This window comes from Brienomyrus brachyistius, chromosome 1 (genome assembly GCF_023856365.1).
Source record: "Brienomyrus brachyistius isolate T26 chromosome 1, BBRACH_0.4, whole genome shotgun sequence".
Classification (NCBI taxonomy): Eukaryota; Metazoa; Chordata; class Actinopteri; order Osteoglossiformes; family Mormyridae; genus Brienomyrus; species Brienomyrus brachyistius.
Genome location: NC_064533.1, coordinates 48,862,712 through 48,879,880, shown reverse-complemented (window position 1 = coordinate 48,879,880; position 17,169 = coordinate 48,862,712). Strand labels below are relative to the sequence as shown.

Here is a 17,169-nt window from a genome sequence, read left to right as displayed (position 1 = left end):
GCCCGTCACAGAACCGGGACGTGATCGACTTGACCCAAGACGACCAGAGATGTGAATTAGACAGAAACGATGGCAAGACCGCAACAGTAGGGGAGGCGCCATGACTTTAACGTGACAGGCTTCTCTGCCGAAGCACAGCGGAGTGATCGGTTTAAAAATAACTTTATTGTGGTGGATCATGTTTTGGTAGGAGGGATAGCTCCCCCCCATCCCCGCCCCCCAGAGCAGCCTGGCCGGGCAGCGCAGCGTGAAGTGAACACAGAGCTGTTCTCTCGAAAGCCCCCAAACCTCCATCCCTCTCGCTGCTTCCCCCCACCCCCCACCTGCTTCTTGCAAACAGCCCAGATGACGCCCGGCACTTGAGTCAGACCCAGCTAGCGCCATGAGCGACGCCCTGGAGGAGCTGCACACCGGGGGAGGCACCATTTTCCCCCGGCCGCTCAGGAAGAACAGTGCCGTCGCCTTTTCAGGCCCTTCTTTCATCCCACTGGAAGTCCGTCTGCTGCCACCTGGCAAGGGACATAGGTATGGCCCGTCCCGTACTCAGGGGGTCTAGCAGCACAGCCACATAGCTTATTACATGCAAACGAGATTAGCGTGTTTCTGTTAGCATCCGCTAACAACCCATATAATGCCACATACACAAATCTCTGGCTTCATGCTCATTCTGCACCCCCGTTAAGCCATTATGCTATACCGCGTGCGGGTGGTGGCAGCTTCCGGCGTTTTCCGTGCGGGACGCCGAGCACGCTCCGCTTTTCAAATGTCAGCATATAAGGAGGAGGAGGAGGAGAGAAGAATTTGGGGTGCCTGTTGCTTTGCTAGCACTGACGGGTAGCTCAGCGATCGCTGCGTTTATGGAATCCGGATCTGGGCTGTTTCAATTCATCTGATATCAGAGGGGGTGTTTATTTAACTCCTGGTGTTCACTCATACTGATTTTAGGCTGAAAAAAGACCAGACTCCTTGTGTCTTTAGAGTAAATGAAAATTAAACCGTCTTGACAACCCCCTGGTAATACAGGAACACTCAAAGCAGACAAACAGGGGGATTAGGTATAGTTTCCAGGGAATGGTCTAGTCGAGAGTTTGGTATGTCTTTAAACACGTCTGGTCGAGGGTGACAGTCACCCAGTCAGCTGTTGTGTACAAGCCCAGGACTGTTGGCTGCTCTCTGTTTACTGAGTGCCCCGCCAGGCCAGCAGAGGTGGGAAATGCTAGTCATGTGCCTCCATCTTTATTTATCGTGCTATCAGGTGTCTGTCTGTCTGTCTGTCTGTCTGTCTGTCTGTGTCCCTCCATGCAGCCATGCGTTCAACCGGCTGATGATAAACAGCTCTGTAAGGCTCCATGTTCACTTGGTCCAGGACCTCTACTGGCCTTCCTCAAAATGGGGAAAAGGTCACTTCCATGATGATGGAGAACAGATCTACAGGTCCAGGGGTTTTCATGAGGTTTACATTATTAGGGAAACTCACCTCCAAAGCTCTAAAATAGAGAAACTTAGGAATCCTATTTTATACCATCCACGCTTCTCATGACAATCAACCTTTAACTAATTAACTGCCAGTGAACAATTAACATTCACAGGGAAGTAACAGGTCCCCAGACTTTGCCCTGCCCCAGAACACCCTCCCCCTCCTTCAGTAATCGGATTTCAACGTTATAGGCACCAAAGAGGTGTATAATTTGTAGCCTTACAGAACTTTCCAGTATGGCCAAAACTCACCGCAGGGAAGTCAAATCTGTGCGAAGCCTGGCGAGGCCTTGATTGTTTGCAAGCAGCGCCACCAGACATGCTCGGCGCAGCTTGTGTGCGAAATGCGACGAGGAGGGAGACTCCTGCAGCCATGAGAGCAGCCTTCCTGTCGCCCCCGCTGTCGGCGCAATATCACAGAGGCATGTCTCCAAAGAACATACAAAAAAAGAGGCTAGCTTGCGGCTTGGCTGCTTAATGTCCTGTCTGCACTGTTTCTGCTATCACTAAGCTTGTCACCCCTCTTCTCTGGCGGCAGGAAAAGTAAGGAGAGGGAGGAGATCTTGGCTGCCACAATACCAAATCCCTTTCCAGACCTCCTCTCAACCGCAGTCTCATCTCTAGTCTCAGGTTGCTTACTGCCATGGACCAAAAACTGCACAACTCAGGTAAGAAGTTATCTTATTCAAAGCTCATGGGAGTTTTTACTTACACGAAAATGTTCTGAAGGTAGAAAGAAAAATGACTGGTTCAGAATGATAATGAATCAGATTGTAGTGGGCCCAACCAAATAGAGGATGTGGGACCAACCAATCACATCTTGGTCTTCTTCTAGTGACATGGACCTAGTCTACAATCTGATTGGGTATCTCTTTTAACCTATCAATTTTTGTTCTGCGCTCAGAACATTTTTGCGTAAGTAAAACTCCTATGTGCTTATTCAAACATCTCGTCTCCTTCACCATGACTGACGTAACATAGATTGGCTGCAATTATTTTTCATTATGACTGTTAAAACAAGTTCATAGACATATGAAAGCTTTTTATTGGATGTAAATGACAATAACCGCCAAGTTATAATCCTAATAAAACCATATTTTTCATATCTTTTCGGATTTTTTCCTATCCTATCCAGGATGTACCATAGCCTTGTGCCTTATGTTGACTGGGATAGGCTCCAGACCCCCCTATGACCCTGCAGGGGATAAGCAGTTGGAATATGGATAGATAGATGGATACATCTTTCCTTCAGAACTTACTTTATAAGAAATCGCTGATTGTCATCTTAGTGAATCATGCAGTTAATAGTAAGTAAACAGAGAGGCAGTATGCTGGACAAGCTTCCTTGGCAGGGTTCCGCTGGGGCGTGTGACCATGAGGCTCATTCTAGGGTCAGATATTGTAGGACTGTTTCTATGGGACATGAAGGGCCGTGGATTTGGATGTTATGGGTTCGTCACACATCTGCTGGTAGTTTGTGGCAGTTGATCGATGAGGAAAGGGGCTTCTGGAGTGTGAGGTGGCACTGATCCTGGATCAGATGCTGCGCTGTGCTCCTGAAGCCCCTTCTACCTGATCTCCTTTCCTGTCATCAGGTGACCTTACATAGGAGAATAAAAGGCTGGGCCGGTTCCTTCAATCCCCCTACTGTCATTAAAGACTCATACCGTGTTGATCTATTTTTAGACTTCTGGACAGGGATGAGCTTTCTTACACCAAACTCTAACAGGTTTTTTGAGGCTATCCATAGTGTCTCGCAGGCAGATGCACCAAACCATATTATATGGATGCTAGAGCTCTCAGCAGATGTTCAACTTGTTTGGAATTGTTCTGAATACTGTCCAATGAGCAGAGTTGGCTTTAATTGTTAGGGAAGGTGAACACAGATCAAGGAACAGATCTGAACGAGGGGGTGGGGTGGGGTGGGGGGCACAAAGTCATGTCCGCTTCTCTCTTTGCCTTTCAGAAACACAGATATAATGTTTGGTTAAAAAAAAGCACAGATTAAATTCAGGCGGGACGGCATGGTGGTGCAGTGGTTAGCACTGTTGCCTCACACCTCTGGGACCTGGGTTCGAGTCTCCGCCTGGGTCACATGTGTGCGGAGTTTGCATGTTCTCCCCGTGTTGTCGTGGGGTTTCCTCCTGGTACTCCGGTTTCCCCCCACGGTCCAAAAACATGCTGAGGCTAATTGGAGTTGCTAAATTGCCCGTAGGAGTGCATGTGTGAGTGAATGGTGTGTGAGTGTGCCCTGCGATGGGCTGGCCCCCCATCCTGGGTTGTTCCCTGCCTCGTGCCCATTGCTTCCGGGATAGGCTCCGGACCCCCCGTGACCCAGTAGGAAAAGCGGTTTGGAAAATGGATGGATGGATGGATAATCTTCTATACGTACAGTAAGAGTTTGGACACACCAAGTCACCTACAAAGGAGAGTGACAGTGTTGCATCACATGACCTGGCCACCTGACCTAATCAGAGTAGAGATGGTATTGGGGGAGTTTGACCGGAGAGTGAAGGACGAGCGGCCAATGAGCACTCAGCATACGTGGGACCTCCTTCAGCACAGCTGGAAAAGCATCACAGGAGGCCACCTCATGAAGCTGGCTTAGAGGAGACAGTAGGGTCAGCCAGTCCATGGAGTAGTTGGGGTTAAGGCCCTTGCTCAAAGGCCCAATGGTGAGATCACTCTGCTGACCATGGGATTCAAATCAAAGACCTTCTGAGTCTCAAACCCAAACAATTATTTTTTTTTTGTTTTGTTTAATACGTTTAAGTTTATGTTATTTTATAGTGTTTATAGTATAGGTGGTGCTGCTGCCTCACAGCAAGAAGGTCCTGGGTTCAATCCCAGGTCCTTCCTGTGTGGAGTTTGCACTCTCTTTCCCGTGTTCGCGTGGGTTTTCACCGGGGGCTCCGGCTTCCTCCCAGAGTCCAAAAGTGTGCAGGATAGGTTGATTAGTGTGTCTTAATTGGCCCTGTGGTTGTGTGTGCCCTGTGGTGTGTTGGCGTCTGCCCTGGGTTGGTACCCAGCTGTGCCCTTTGTTCCTGGACAGGCTCCGGTGACCCCAGTTGGGATTGAGCAGTTTCAGAAAACAGATGGATGAATGGATGGATGGATATCTTTACAATTATACAAAAATGTAGAGAATAGCACAAACAAACCTTTCTTTGGTAGGCTTGCCCAGACTTTTGGCTGGTACTGTACATTCATTGATCCATCCATCCATCCATTTTCCTTAATCTCTCATTCTGTATGGAGCCTTGGTGGGTCTGGAGTGACCTCAGTGAGCCCAAGCCCACAATCACACAGTCCCACAGCCCTACCCACTCACCCCTCAGTCATATTAACTGTCTCAGGTCAGAATCACATCTTTAAACAACCACCAAACACGAGCAGTGTTCCTGATGCTTACAGTATTTTAGCATTTATTAAGCAGCATGTGTGACCTGACTTTAAATGACTTTCTACTGTGATGCAAGCCACATTTAACCCAGTTTTATTGTCATCTGATGGAATGTGTATTTTTAAACTAATCTGTGTCCTTAAATATGCTCTTGTTTTTCATAGACGCTATATTAACTCGTTAAGTCTTTTTATACGTTTTTCCTTGATCGTTTTTATTTCTGTTTTTATGTTTCTGGCTCCTATAAACGCGAATTCAAAATTTATTTATCATGGTTAAAATTCAGCCGATATTTAAATACGGCATAAGCAGACAAAATGACTCATCTAGAATAGAAGGCGGAATTTATACAAGCAACCGAAATCAGTAAATTATGCGAACGATTCAATATCCAGCAGAGAGCTGCAGTCATGCAACTGCTATATCGGGAAACCAGGCATCGCATTTGCGGTCAGTAATTACAGCCACGCAGCTGAAACGAATGAATGCGCAGATGAAAACCTGACCGCACGGCTCCCCGCGCTGTTGAGTCAGAATGCGGCTATCCCCCGAGGTGTCTGTCTGCAGGCAGGTGCTAATTACAACCGCTCCGTCTGTGGCTGAGAGACCTGAGTCACGTTAAAGCCTGAAATTACACAGCTGAACGCCAGCAGAGGGGAAAAAACTTTAACGATTCTCAGAGAGAGAGAGAGAGAGAGAGAGTCAGTCAGTCAGTCCACTCAGCTGGGTCGCTCTCAGTTGTACATATTTGCTGCCTTAATTTAAGTACTCTTGATTTATTTGTCCCGTTTGGTAGTTCTGCCTAATAATATTCTTTGAAATGCAGGAGGGTGTGGAAGGAGTAAGGCTGGAGGAGCAAGCCCTTCTGTTACCTGTAATGATTTGTCCACGTGTTCTGTATAAAGAGAGTTTGTGGACAACATCTTTACGATTGTGATCCCAGATGTACATAACTGATAAATTAATGTTCATAGGGACCTCCACCCCAATTCCCTGGGAGTTGGGAGGGAGCAAAAATGTGGACTGTCTAATGCGGTGTTCCTCACACCAGTCCTTGGGGACGCCCAGGCGGCTCAAATTTTTGCTTCCAGATATTCGGTATTCCTGATTGGCTGGGAGCTGGAGAGGAGCAAGAATGTGGACTGTCTGAGGGATCCAGGTCTGGTTTGAGAAACACTGCCTTGGTCTGCCTTCCTAAAATATCCTGAGGGCACTTCTGAGCAAACTTCCTGTTCCATCCTCCAGTCTGCGTCTCCTGTGGATCTGGTGTCCCACAATTCCCATTCAGTGCATGATTATCACTTTGGGGTGGTAACTTTCCGAGAAGTCGCAAACGAGTTCTCGTTACCCGATCGCTTTGATACTTGACTCCGGCTCAGCCTTTGAGAACCTGGAGAGCGGCCAGATTCACAATGGACATCCTCCTTTTGCTGAAAACACCGGGATTAGCATCAGTGGGGAATTTGAAAGGTATCGGAGTGACCTTGAGCTCCCGGTGTCTCCTGGGCTCTCGTTAGCGACGTGGTCGTTACATAACTTGTTGGCAGAGGCTGAATTTATGGCCAAGGCTGAGGGCGTCCCTTGGCAGCCTGAGAGTCTATGTGCCGTGCGGACAAAAGTAAACGTGCCGGTCAGGACTGCTGCCTGCTTCATGCAGTCCCAGAGTCTGGGGGTGAGATTATGACCCGGGACTGAATCAGAGAGCAGGGGGAGCCCTGTTCGGTACAGGGTGGGGGTCGCTATACACATTAATTTATTAGTTATGTGCATTTAGGACCACAATTGTAAATATGCAGTATGTTCATTTGTTGCCACTTTAAAGCAATGCAAAACAGAATTTTAAAAGTGATTAAAGTTATGTCTGTTAATTAAAAATTTACTTTTATATAAATCAAGTGGTTAAATAGTAGGACCTACTTGAGTTTTTGAAGCATAACATGTCAATGACTCTTGTGAGTCTAAATAGCTTATCACTGCAAGTAATATTCTTGCGTATTCATACGTCTCCATGAAAATGCATTAAAATATCAAATCATTCATAGATTGCTTCTAACGCATGTCTTTCTTCCACCTGAATCTAGCTAGCAAGTGCTGGAAGTTTTGGCAAGTGAAATAAGTCTGAATACAAAAACATGCGACTGAAATCATGATGTCATGTAAGAATATCTCAACCACTTGAGAAATGAATGTCTAATCAGAGCTACAAATGAAAATATTACAGCTGATCAAACAACATGATTTTTAGCACAATACTGACCTTTTATTACTTTCTTTTATATATATTCTTTTATCTTTTATAAAATTTTGGGACATTAAGATTAAAGGTCTGCGATAGGCTGGCCCCCCATCCTGGGTTGTTCCCCAGGGTTAACCACTTCATCTGCACCCACTTGAGGCTACAGCCAAGGATGAGCATTACTGTGACTAGTGGCAGCAGTGAACTGCAAAAAACTATAAATATTCCTACTTTAATACGTTATTGACAGTACACTCTTGAGTGTTGAATTATTATTTTTTTCTTTCCCATTCAAAGCATCCTGGATGTATAAATAAGTGGATTTAGGGGATGTGAGGTAACAAGAAGTGTGGGAGGTGTGGTGTGAAGACACATGGTCGGTCTTCCACAGAGATTTCTAAATTAAAGCTTATTGAGTCTAGAATGGCTTGATTCACACACTGCACCACAAGGTCTTGAGAAAGCCTCGGGATTCTGGGAAATCCTTCAGTTCCTGGAAATCTTGTTCCATTTTTCAGCATTTTGAAAAGAAAAAAAAAAAAACTTAAATATTGCATAGAATATTAAAAGCACATAATGTGTTTTATTGAGGGTTATATTAGGGATTGAGGAATGTTTGTGATTTAAGAGGGATAATATTTATCTCGGGTTCCTGTAATTGCTGAGCTTATGGTTGGAGTTAGCGGTCGGCTATTTACCGCTGCTGAGCTGCTCAATGATGATGGGCTTGATAGTTTACAGTGAGTGGGCGGGATGCTTACTACAAAACAGATGTGAAAACCGCATTCAGTTTGTTAGTCTGTTGGGTTTATTTTTTTATGGCTGTCCGCCATTTCAGCTATGAATAAGCTTCGTCCCCCGGTATATGCATGGCGTGGCGAGTGTTTGCGTGACAATGCTGCCCAGTCACGAGCTCACATGCTGGCCCCTGCTCTTCGACAAAGGTGCCTTTCATAGCCCCTGACTCTTACCGACTTTGCTCATTTGTGTTCATTAACATTTAGCCCACACCACGCCAAATCAGACAGTTTTGGGTTTGCGACCTCGCCGCCCCTGTCTCACCGCTGTGGACGTTCATGACAGCATGCTTTTCTGAGTGTGTGTGTGTGTGTGTGTGTGTGTGTGTCTGTGGATTAGGTTTATATTACATTATGGAGACCAAATGTCCCCCACAATGTGATAAAAACTGATTATTTTGACGTTGTGGGGACCATTTGTTTTTCAGATCCTCACAAAGATCTGTGAATGCAATAAAAAAATTAAGAATGCCTTTGGTACTTATGGTTAAGGTTAGGGCTGGGTAGGGGTTAAGGTTGTCATGATGGGATAAGAGTTTTCCCCATAGAAATGAATGAGGGTCCTGTGTGTGTATGTGTGTGTGTGTGTGTGTGTGTGTGTGTGTGTGTGAGAGAGAGAGAGAGAGAGAGAGAGAGAGTATTGTACCTGGGGCATGCTTTTGATACGTTTAAACATTCCTTTAGGAATACAATGGCCTTGTGTTTATGTGTGACAGAAAAAAGGTATTTATATGATTTATATCCATATTACGCCAGACAGTTCCCAATCACATGGGTCATTTTCCGCACTCATTTTATTTCTGCTTCACCTTTGAAGAGGCGCCTGCAGTACGTGGACAGTATGTGTCAGTGTCCATAACTTCCTGTGGGCAGATGTGCCAGGGTCTGTCAGAGCTATTTCCATTCAAAGGTGGTTATTTAGTCTTCCTGCCTCTATTTACTTAATTGAGTTTGTGCTTTGTAACAGGGCATAAAGGAAGACAGACAACAGAGACTCATCGTCATGAATAAGACTTTCCATGCAAATATTTCGGTTTGGCTGTAGGCATCTCATTTAAATATACATGTTTTGACAGTAGACTTTCTGTGAAGTCTCAGGTTAGTAATGTTTTTTTTTCTGGGATAAAATTTCTGTGTTGCTGGAAGCCTTTAGCAGTGGTGACTATAGAACTTCTGATGGAAGGGTTAACAGTTTGATGGCAGAAAAGTTAAAAGTGAACTTCCACCTGACTTTTGCCTAGAGCATCATTCTTTTTGATTGCTGTTGAGATGCCAGATATCTTTTTGGCCTTCCAACACATTGCATGAGATTTAGAATGTCACTCACTCAGCACTTGGACTCAGAGACTGATTTTATTTAAGATTCTGTGTTGTAGATATTGTCAAAGATCATTAATGTTGCCAAAAATAATGTTGCAAAATAATCTTAAGATTATTTGGACCGTTAGGACTAGTGGTGGCTGCTGACCCACATTTTTATTGGAACAGCAAACTCTAGACTGTATCCCAAGTCTTGTAATTATTAACCTGGTGAGCTGATGCATAGAAAGTGTTGCTGACAAACTTTGCTGTTTTTAACCATTTTCAACAGGTGTGCGATTTTCTGAAATAGTCATTATAGAAATAAAAAAAATTGTAATAAAGCACATAATGCGTATTGATTGTATGTATGTTGACTTCATGACTGCAGACTTCCGAACTTCCTCTGGCATTAACTCCAGCACAGAAACTGTTTGCTGGGAGCTTCATGGAATCGGCTTCCATGGTCGAGCAGCTGCATGAAAGCCTCGCATCACTAAGCGCAGTGCCAAGCTTTGGATGGAGTTGTGTAAAGTACATTGTCACTGGACTCTGGAGCAATGGGAACTTGTTCTGTGGAGTGATGAATCACGGTTCTCTGTCTGGCAGTCTGAGAGACGAGTCTGGGTTTGACGGATGCCAAGAGAACTTTACCTGCCTGACTGCGTTGCGCCAACTGCAAAGTTTGGTGGAGGAGGGATAATGGTATGGGGTTGTTTTTCAGGGGCTGGGCTTAGCATCTTAGTTCCAGTAAATGGAGCACCTAATGGTTCAGCATACCATAATATTTTAGACAATTCTATGTTTCCATCTTTGTGGGAAAAGTTTGGGGACGGCCTTTTTGTCCTGGCGTGATTGGGCCCTAGTACACCATGCAAGATACCATAAATACATGAGTGAGTTTAATGTGGAAGAACTTGACTAGCCTGCCCAAAACCCTGACTTTAACCCCATAGAACACCTATGGGATGCACTAGAACGGAGATTGTGAGCCAGATTTTCAAATCCAACATCAGTGCCTGACTTCACAAATGCTCTTCTGCATGAATGGGCAAAACTTCTCCTAGACACACTCCAAAATCTGGTGGAAAGCCTTCCCAGAAGAGTGGCAGCTGTTATAACCACACAGGGGAGACCAACCCCATATTAAATCAGAGCTAGATAAGATTTTAACAACTCTTAGTTATTAGTTAAGTTCTCCCCAAACGAGCTTGATGGGCCAAATGGTTTCCTCTCATTTGTAAATTTCTTATGTTCTTATGTTCTTTTTACTGCCTGTGGATTTAGAATGGTATGTCATAAAAGATCCTGTGGGTATAATGGCCAGGTTTCCTAATACAGTGGTACCTTGGTTTGCGAGCACAATTCATTACGGAAACGTGCTTGTAATCCAAAACACTCATATATCAAAGCTAATTTTCCCATAAGAAATAATGGAAACTCGGATGATTTGTTCCACAACCCAAAAATATTCATATAAAAATGATTAATACAAAATATAAAGTAAAAATACATAAGACAAATTAACCTGCACTTTACCTTTGAAAAGAATCATGGATGGTGTGAGAGACGAGAGAGAGGAGAAGATGAGAGTTATTTTCAGGACGACTTTCACTATATCTAACGGAATCACTGCTATCTGTTAACATACCGAAATCTTTTTATTTTTGTGTGACTTTAACAAAGAACCTATCCAATGACAGCTGTTTTTGTCTCCGTTTCAATTTTGCGGAAATGTGACATTGCATTGTCGTTAAACAGATTCATTGCTCGCACTGCTACGGCCTTATTTGGATGATGCTTTTCTACTAAATTTTGACAATACGAGTGAGGGACGCCGACTGAGACCGAGCATGGGAGACGATTACCCACAATCCCACAGCGAGAGAGAGAGAGGAGAACCATCGGCTCAGTTGTGATCACGTAACGCTAGGCAGACAAAGCATATTCATAATACTCGTATTGCAAGACCTCGCTCGTTTATCAAGTTAAAATTTATAAAGAATTTGTGCTCGTCTTGCAAAACACTCACAGACCAAGTTACTCTCAATCATAGGTTTTACTGTATTTTGTACATATAGTGTATGTGCAACACAAATACACTAGCAAAAGCCAGAACATCACTGTAACGACGAAGCACATCCCAGTATTGTCCTTTGTTGTCAGTTTTCACGCTTGTTATGTGCCCTAAATGCCAGTTCCTGTTGACCCAAGAATTTAATTGCGCCAGTCAGAATCTTCATGCTTGTTTCTCACTGTATTGTTGTGTTAGGCTAACTGAGATGCATGCCTTCATCAGTGAAACCATGAATCCTCACTAAGGTTGCCTCTTTGGATCTAAAGAGATAAGGGAGCCCACTCCGCACCCACTACCCAGGTCCATGGCAATAACATTTCTGTGTGTGACCAAAAATTTGAGAAATATCATGTCCCATATTGGTTCAAAACACGAAACAGCATTTTATCTAATTGCATGATATACAAAATTCTAAATTCTAAAACTTACTTAATTACATGAATTGCATGTTCCTTTTGCACAACAAATCACCAAAGAAAAAAATTTACGTTATTTAAAGTATAAACATGGGATTAGCTACAATAAACAAGAATAATATTTACAAATCAAACTAGGCCTATGTTAAACTCTTGTCTGTTTCACTTATAGTACACCAGTTCCTTGACCACAAGTCAACAATAAATATCGGCTAACAAGTGAGTTTATCTTGCCTGATGGCTGAGTTCACATTTTGAATGGTTAAATGTCTGCCAGACATCTTGTGTTGAGCATCATTAGAAAGACTAGGTGAAGCATGCTTCACTGGCTGGCTTTAAAAATGTGTCATATTCCGTAACTCCCATCAACTACTAAATAGAAGGTGAACGAACGTATTTTGCGTCACCAAAGTTCCCTTTATCAACCTAAGGGTGGTGCTGTTTTACATAATACTTTGTCAGGCATCTTTTAAACAGCTACACTTTATTGGTTTTACATGGAAATTATCGCTGGCATTATACATTGGCATTAAAATGACCATTTATGTTATATCATGTTATTTTTGTCTTTTCCCTTTTTTTGCCAAACTCTAGTTCACCTGTTGTTTCTTTTAAAAAAAATAAAAAATAAATAAAAACCCTGGTTAGGGTCATATGTTTAGTTGTGGTCAGTGCATGAGCATGAGCATGTTTAACTATCTAATTGTTATTTCACTCAGTCCGTCTTAGATTCCTTGAATTTGGTCTTTAGTCCAGAGTGTCACTCCTAAGATTCCAGACCTCGACAATGCTAACCAAGCTACAATAGCCAGTCGATACTGCTAGTTCTTGGTCACTACTTAGTGAAACTGAAAAGATTCCTGCTCCCACTGATATACGTACCTCGCTGGTTGACCCTTGCACCGACGCATCTTCACGACACAAAGAAGTCCTGTTGTCACCATTGCCCTTCTTCTCTCTGGCTAAACTCACGTGTCGGCAGACATTTGCCATGATTGACGGCGTGTAACATGACTGTGGCTGGCCTTTGCATCTCATTGGAGGCTGGAAAGGCCACTTGTCACACTGTGTTTACATATTCTCATGTTCTATCAATGCTGGTATGTATTCATTTTCCTTTTTCATTAAAAATATCAATTTTATATGATGTAGCTGCTCCGGTTTATTAAATATATAAATCTAGTTTGACTTTTTGCCTGGAGATGGACAAGAATCTTGTCTGGGGTTTTGCTCAGCCTTCGGTGTTCAATTCTTCCTCCCTGGTCCTGGAAGACAGATGGGTTAATAGATTATACATTAATAAATTTTTTTGGTTAAAAAGACTGAAGTTGTGCATTTTTGAATCCCAGGTTTGATAAGAAACAGAAAAGTCAGTGATGTAGAAGAACCAGATACTGACACCCTAATTGTTAATATGCTCTTTTATGAAATGCAGCTTGATATTTTTATTAAATACTTTATGAAAAATGTTTTATTTGTTATTACTGGTTTTAGCAATGCTAAATGTGTCATCATTATTATTCAGAGATAATAATATTCAAAATGCAGCTCTGGAAAAATCTGTGCAACCATATCAAAATTTTCTATTTCACTCCTTTCTCATTTTATGGATCAAATACACATTTTTTTTTCTTTTGCAAACTCCAGCCTGGATGTTCTGTGTTTCTCTTTAATGAAGGGCTTCTTCCTTGCTTTATGGGTCTTCAGTTCTGCTTCTAGAAGCCTATTGTGAATCGTCCTAGCAGAAGTGCACTTCACACCACTTAATGTTTCCCATTCTTTTTGAAGGTCACTTGAGGTCGTCCTCGGATTTATGAGGCACTGTCGGATAAGCTGACAGTCCTCGCTGCCATTAGAAAGTTGCTTCTGCCCTCAACCTGGCTGGATTTTGGTCATTGCCGGTGTCTCCTGCTTCATCTTTTTCTTGTGTACTGCTGTCTTAGAAACTTTGAACTTGGAAGCAGCCGGCCGTGCAGCTTAGCCTTCTGCCGAACCAGGATTAAACGATACAGATAAAAAAAAATACATACTGCGTAATATACTGTATACAGTATGTGTTAGAAGAATTACCCGTATAAACATTTTTCATAACTGCTTATCCACCAGGTCACAGTCTGTCTGGAGCCGATCCCATGAAACAATACAGGAGTGGGGAGGGCATGGCAGTCCATTGCAGTTTGTGTAATTGAAAGACTCCAGATGAATATACAAAGAAGGGTAATCCAGGATCTTTGGGTGTGTTTTGGGGAGATTGCACCTAGTGCCGTGTTAGTGCTTTGGCATAAAGTACACTTCTCAGCCCGAAGGCTGGGAGGATGCATTTGCGTGACCTGTCCACCAGGCAGCCCAGCTCTGTGACTCACTGGGAACATTCTTCACTCTGGAAATACACCCTGCGCACACTCTTCTGCATAGATGTCTAATTGACCCATGAATGAGTCCAGTGTCCTCTGCTGTGCTGGAATTGCACTGCTCTATGGAAACTGTACAGTTTTCTTATTAAATAAGATTATTTCAAAAGAGAACATTAATGGCGGTTTCAAGGTTTTTTGAATGATAGTCACTGGTCTGGCGCTATAATTGCAGTTCAGTTTTCAGAGTTACAGCAAGCTGCCGCACGAAGGAAAGAATTTAGCATAGTTAAGGAAACTCGGCATTAAAACATGCCATTAATTAAACGGACACAATGCTGTTTGTTATGGAATTATGGAAGAAAAACATTCGCCGTCTTCAGTTAATGTTGTGGGTCATTTGCCTCTCAACATGGAGAAAATTCCTTAAAGATACAGTGACCGTTATGGGTGGGGGAGGGAAATTGCTGTTTGTGTCCTTTTTTGCAGACAGGAGACTCGCATGCCTGTTAAACCAAAGCCCCGGTCAAGGACACTCATCTTGAGTATGTTTTGTTTTGAGAGTTGGAGACGCCCTTATCATACTGGCACCATTAATTCAAATTAATTGGTTTGCTCCCTGATAATGATCAGCGTCTACCAGTCTGTGTTCTCACAAAAAAGAAAATGAGAGAACAAAAAAAAAAGATACTCTCTTATTCAGGGGAAACTTCCTGCTCCCTTCAGCTAGGAGACGACACATACATAAGAGATCCTGGAGGATGGCGTGTCCTGAAATGTATCATCATGCCCTGTTTTGAGATGAGCTGTCCAGTTTGACAAGTGTTGAGGAGCATTTTGTACGCTGGTTTATTCGCAGATTTGAGAGCTTTTCGGTCAAACACAAAAGTTTATTCTTTTGAGTTTTGACTAGGAGACTGAAGGTGATGAGCATATGATTAGGAGACTGACGAATCGGAATGAGCTTTATTCTCTTATGCATTCATCAGACATGTTTTACTTCTTGAATAAAGGATGATTAAATGTACTGCTTCTGTTCCTTTGAGTTGATATTTAAATACACATCCTGTCCATTATTTAAATACTTGGATTCGACATGTAGGTCAGAGAATGATCTGGACTCTCGATTGTATGTCACATTAGACAAAGGCATCTGCTAAACGTAAACTAACTACTAAAAATGTAGCTGTGTACAATAGATCTAAATGTATTTGTAGTCTTTTGCAAGACCACGCATTTCCCAATGTCTTTTAGCTGAAAACGAAGGGTAATGAAGTGAGATGTGAGGTGATTCTCTTTGGGAGGGTCGGTCTGTCATTCAGGAAGTGACTGATTCAGCACATGTTTTCATGAAAGGAAATGGGAGAGAAACTTGTCTACCACAGGACCCCCATGGACGACCCCTGAAGGGCTCGTCAAGCTTAATGGCGTCTGGAGTCTCGTCGTCCCAATCTGAGTCGGGACAGATTGGCCTATCGGAGGGAGAACGAGAGCGCTGATCCGGTTCCGGGTCTTTGTCCGTTGATCCTGGTGGATTTTCTCCGGCAGCCCGGTTCCCCCTCGCAAAGAAACAGATGTGGATAATGAGGCAGAGTCGCCCCCTTGGGAGCGACTCACTGCAGGGCTATTTTGAACGTCTTGGTTCGTCTGCGAAACTTGCTCCCTCCCCTTAAATCACCCCCCCACCCCACCCCCCCTCCCGTTACTCTAGCTGCCCCATCCCAGCCAGCTCTTTACAATAACCTTGGACAGTTGGATTCTTCTTCTTTACCCTTTTTCACATAATCCTTGCTTTCACGTCGCTGCTGTTCCGCAGCCTGCATTTTAATTATTGCTGCGCTGGCCTTCACTGCATATTAGGGTTAATGAAGAGCTCTTTAACTCATATACAATTTGCATTCTGTAAATAAAAATACCTGTTTCGCCAAACCTCTGTCAGTAAAGATACTGTTTGATGGTACTAACTTTAAAGAATTATATGTTCCAAATTTGTTAAATGTTTTTTTTAATGAGTTTAATTCTTGGTAAGATTTATTAATACGTAAAATATTAAAGTGAAAAGAGAAATAAAGAGCCGTAACCACAAATTGGGGAATTTTGTCTAAATATTTAGCCAAAATATTTTAAATGAAGTTAATCTGCCTTTATCTGCAGATTTCGCTGTTTCTCCTAAGTAAACATCCTGTTTGTCTGCAGTACCCATACTTGGAGAACATTTTTTGTTATCAGGGGTTTTATGAGAGCATTGAAGTGACTGCGGGAAAAAAAACATTTTTACGCTTTCAAGGACAAAGGAGGAGTTTGTTTTTCGACAGAGAGAGCCCCTCTCTGCGCGCTTCTGCCTGTCACTCACACGTCTCGACCATTACGGGCACGCCGGTCCTTTCGGGTGTCCCGCCGTCCGAGCCCTCTGCCTGCACACGCAACCTCTAAACACGCAGTCTTACAGCCACGAGGTCAGCGGTAAAGGAAACCAGCACCGACGACCTACTTGTATGAATGTTCTCGTTCCCGCGGTGACACTTTGAAGAGAACAGCATGAATTTTCATGCAAGGAGAGTCACCTTGCCTACCATCACTCCACTTTTTCTACAGAAGAGGGTAGGGGTCATTTCTGTGGCTTTATAAGCTCAGTTGTAACGTTTATACGGCTCTCTCAGATGGCTTTATGGCGGCACTTAATTCTAAAGACCTCTGAAGGAATGAAAGCTTTAAGGGAGAATCTGGGTGAAATGTAATTACTTCTTAAAATCAACCAATCCTGCTGCAGAATCAGGTCTGATGTAATCTATTTCATCTCCTATTTTTTTCCTTTTAATTTTATTGGACAATATCAATGAGAACGGGGCTTTCTGGATACAAACATTCACACAGTTCTATTCTCACTGCATACAAGTCATGTTTCAGAATTATGAAGATCTTTCTCGATTTTACAGTAAGTGTGTAATATTAACAAGCAGGTCTCGGATTCTGTCAGCATTTGAAATTTTATCGCATGAATTATGTAACTTGTGTGCGGAACACAACAAGCAGCGGCCAACAGTCGATAAAAGACTGTATGGGACTGAATGCTGCATGGTGCCAGGAATATAGCATCGCTGCAGTTTCTGTTCT

General features: G+C 43.2%; 1 protein-coding gene across 2 annotated transcripts in view; it reads left to right on the top strand.

Annotated features, from left to right (window-relative positions):
• Nucleotides 1-239: 239 nt before the first annotated feature.
• grb14 (growth factor receptor-bound protein 14) overlaps nt 240-17,169 on the top strand; it is a 36,360-nt gene continuing 19,430 nt past the window's right edge. Inside the window, exons 1-2 of one of the 2 annotated variants that reach the window (XM_049015435.1) lie at nt 240-525; nt 2,015-2,144. In XM_049015435.1, coding sequence (XP_048871392.1) covers nt 383-525; nt 2,015-2,144 — 273 coding nt within the window. In that variant the 5' untranslated portion in view covers nt 240-382. Of the gene's footprint in view, nt 526-2,014; nt 2,145-16,416; nt 16,657-17,169 lie in introns of those variants that run through there. The other variant, XM_049015454.1, reaches the window with a different exon arrangement.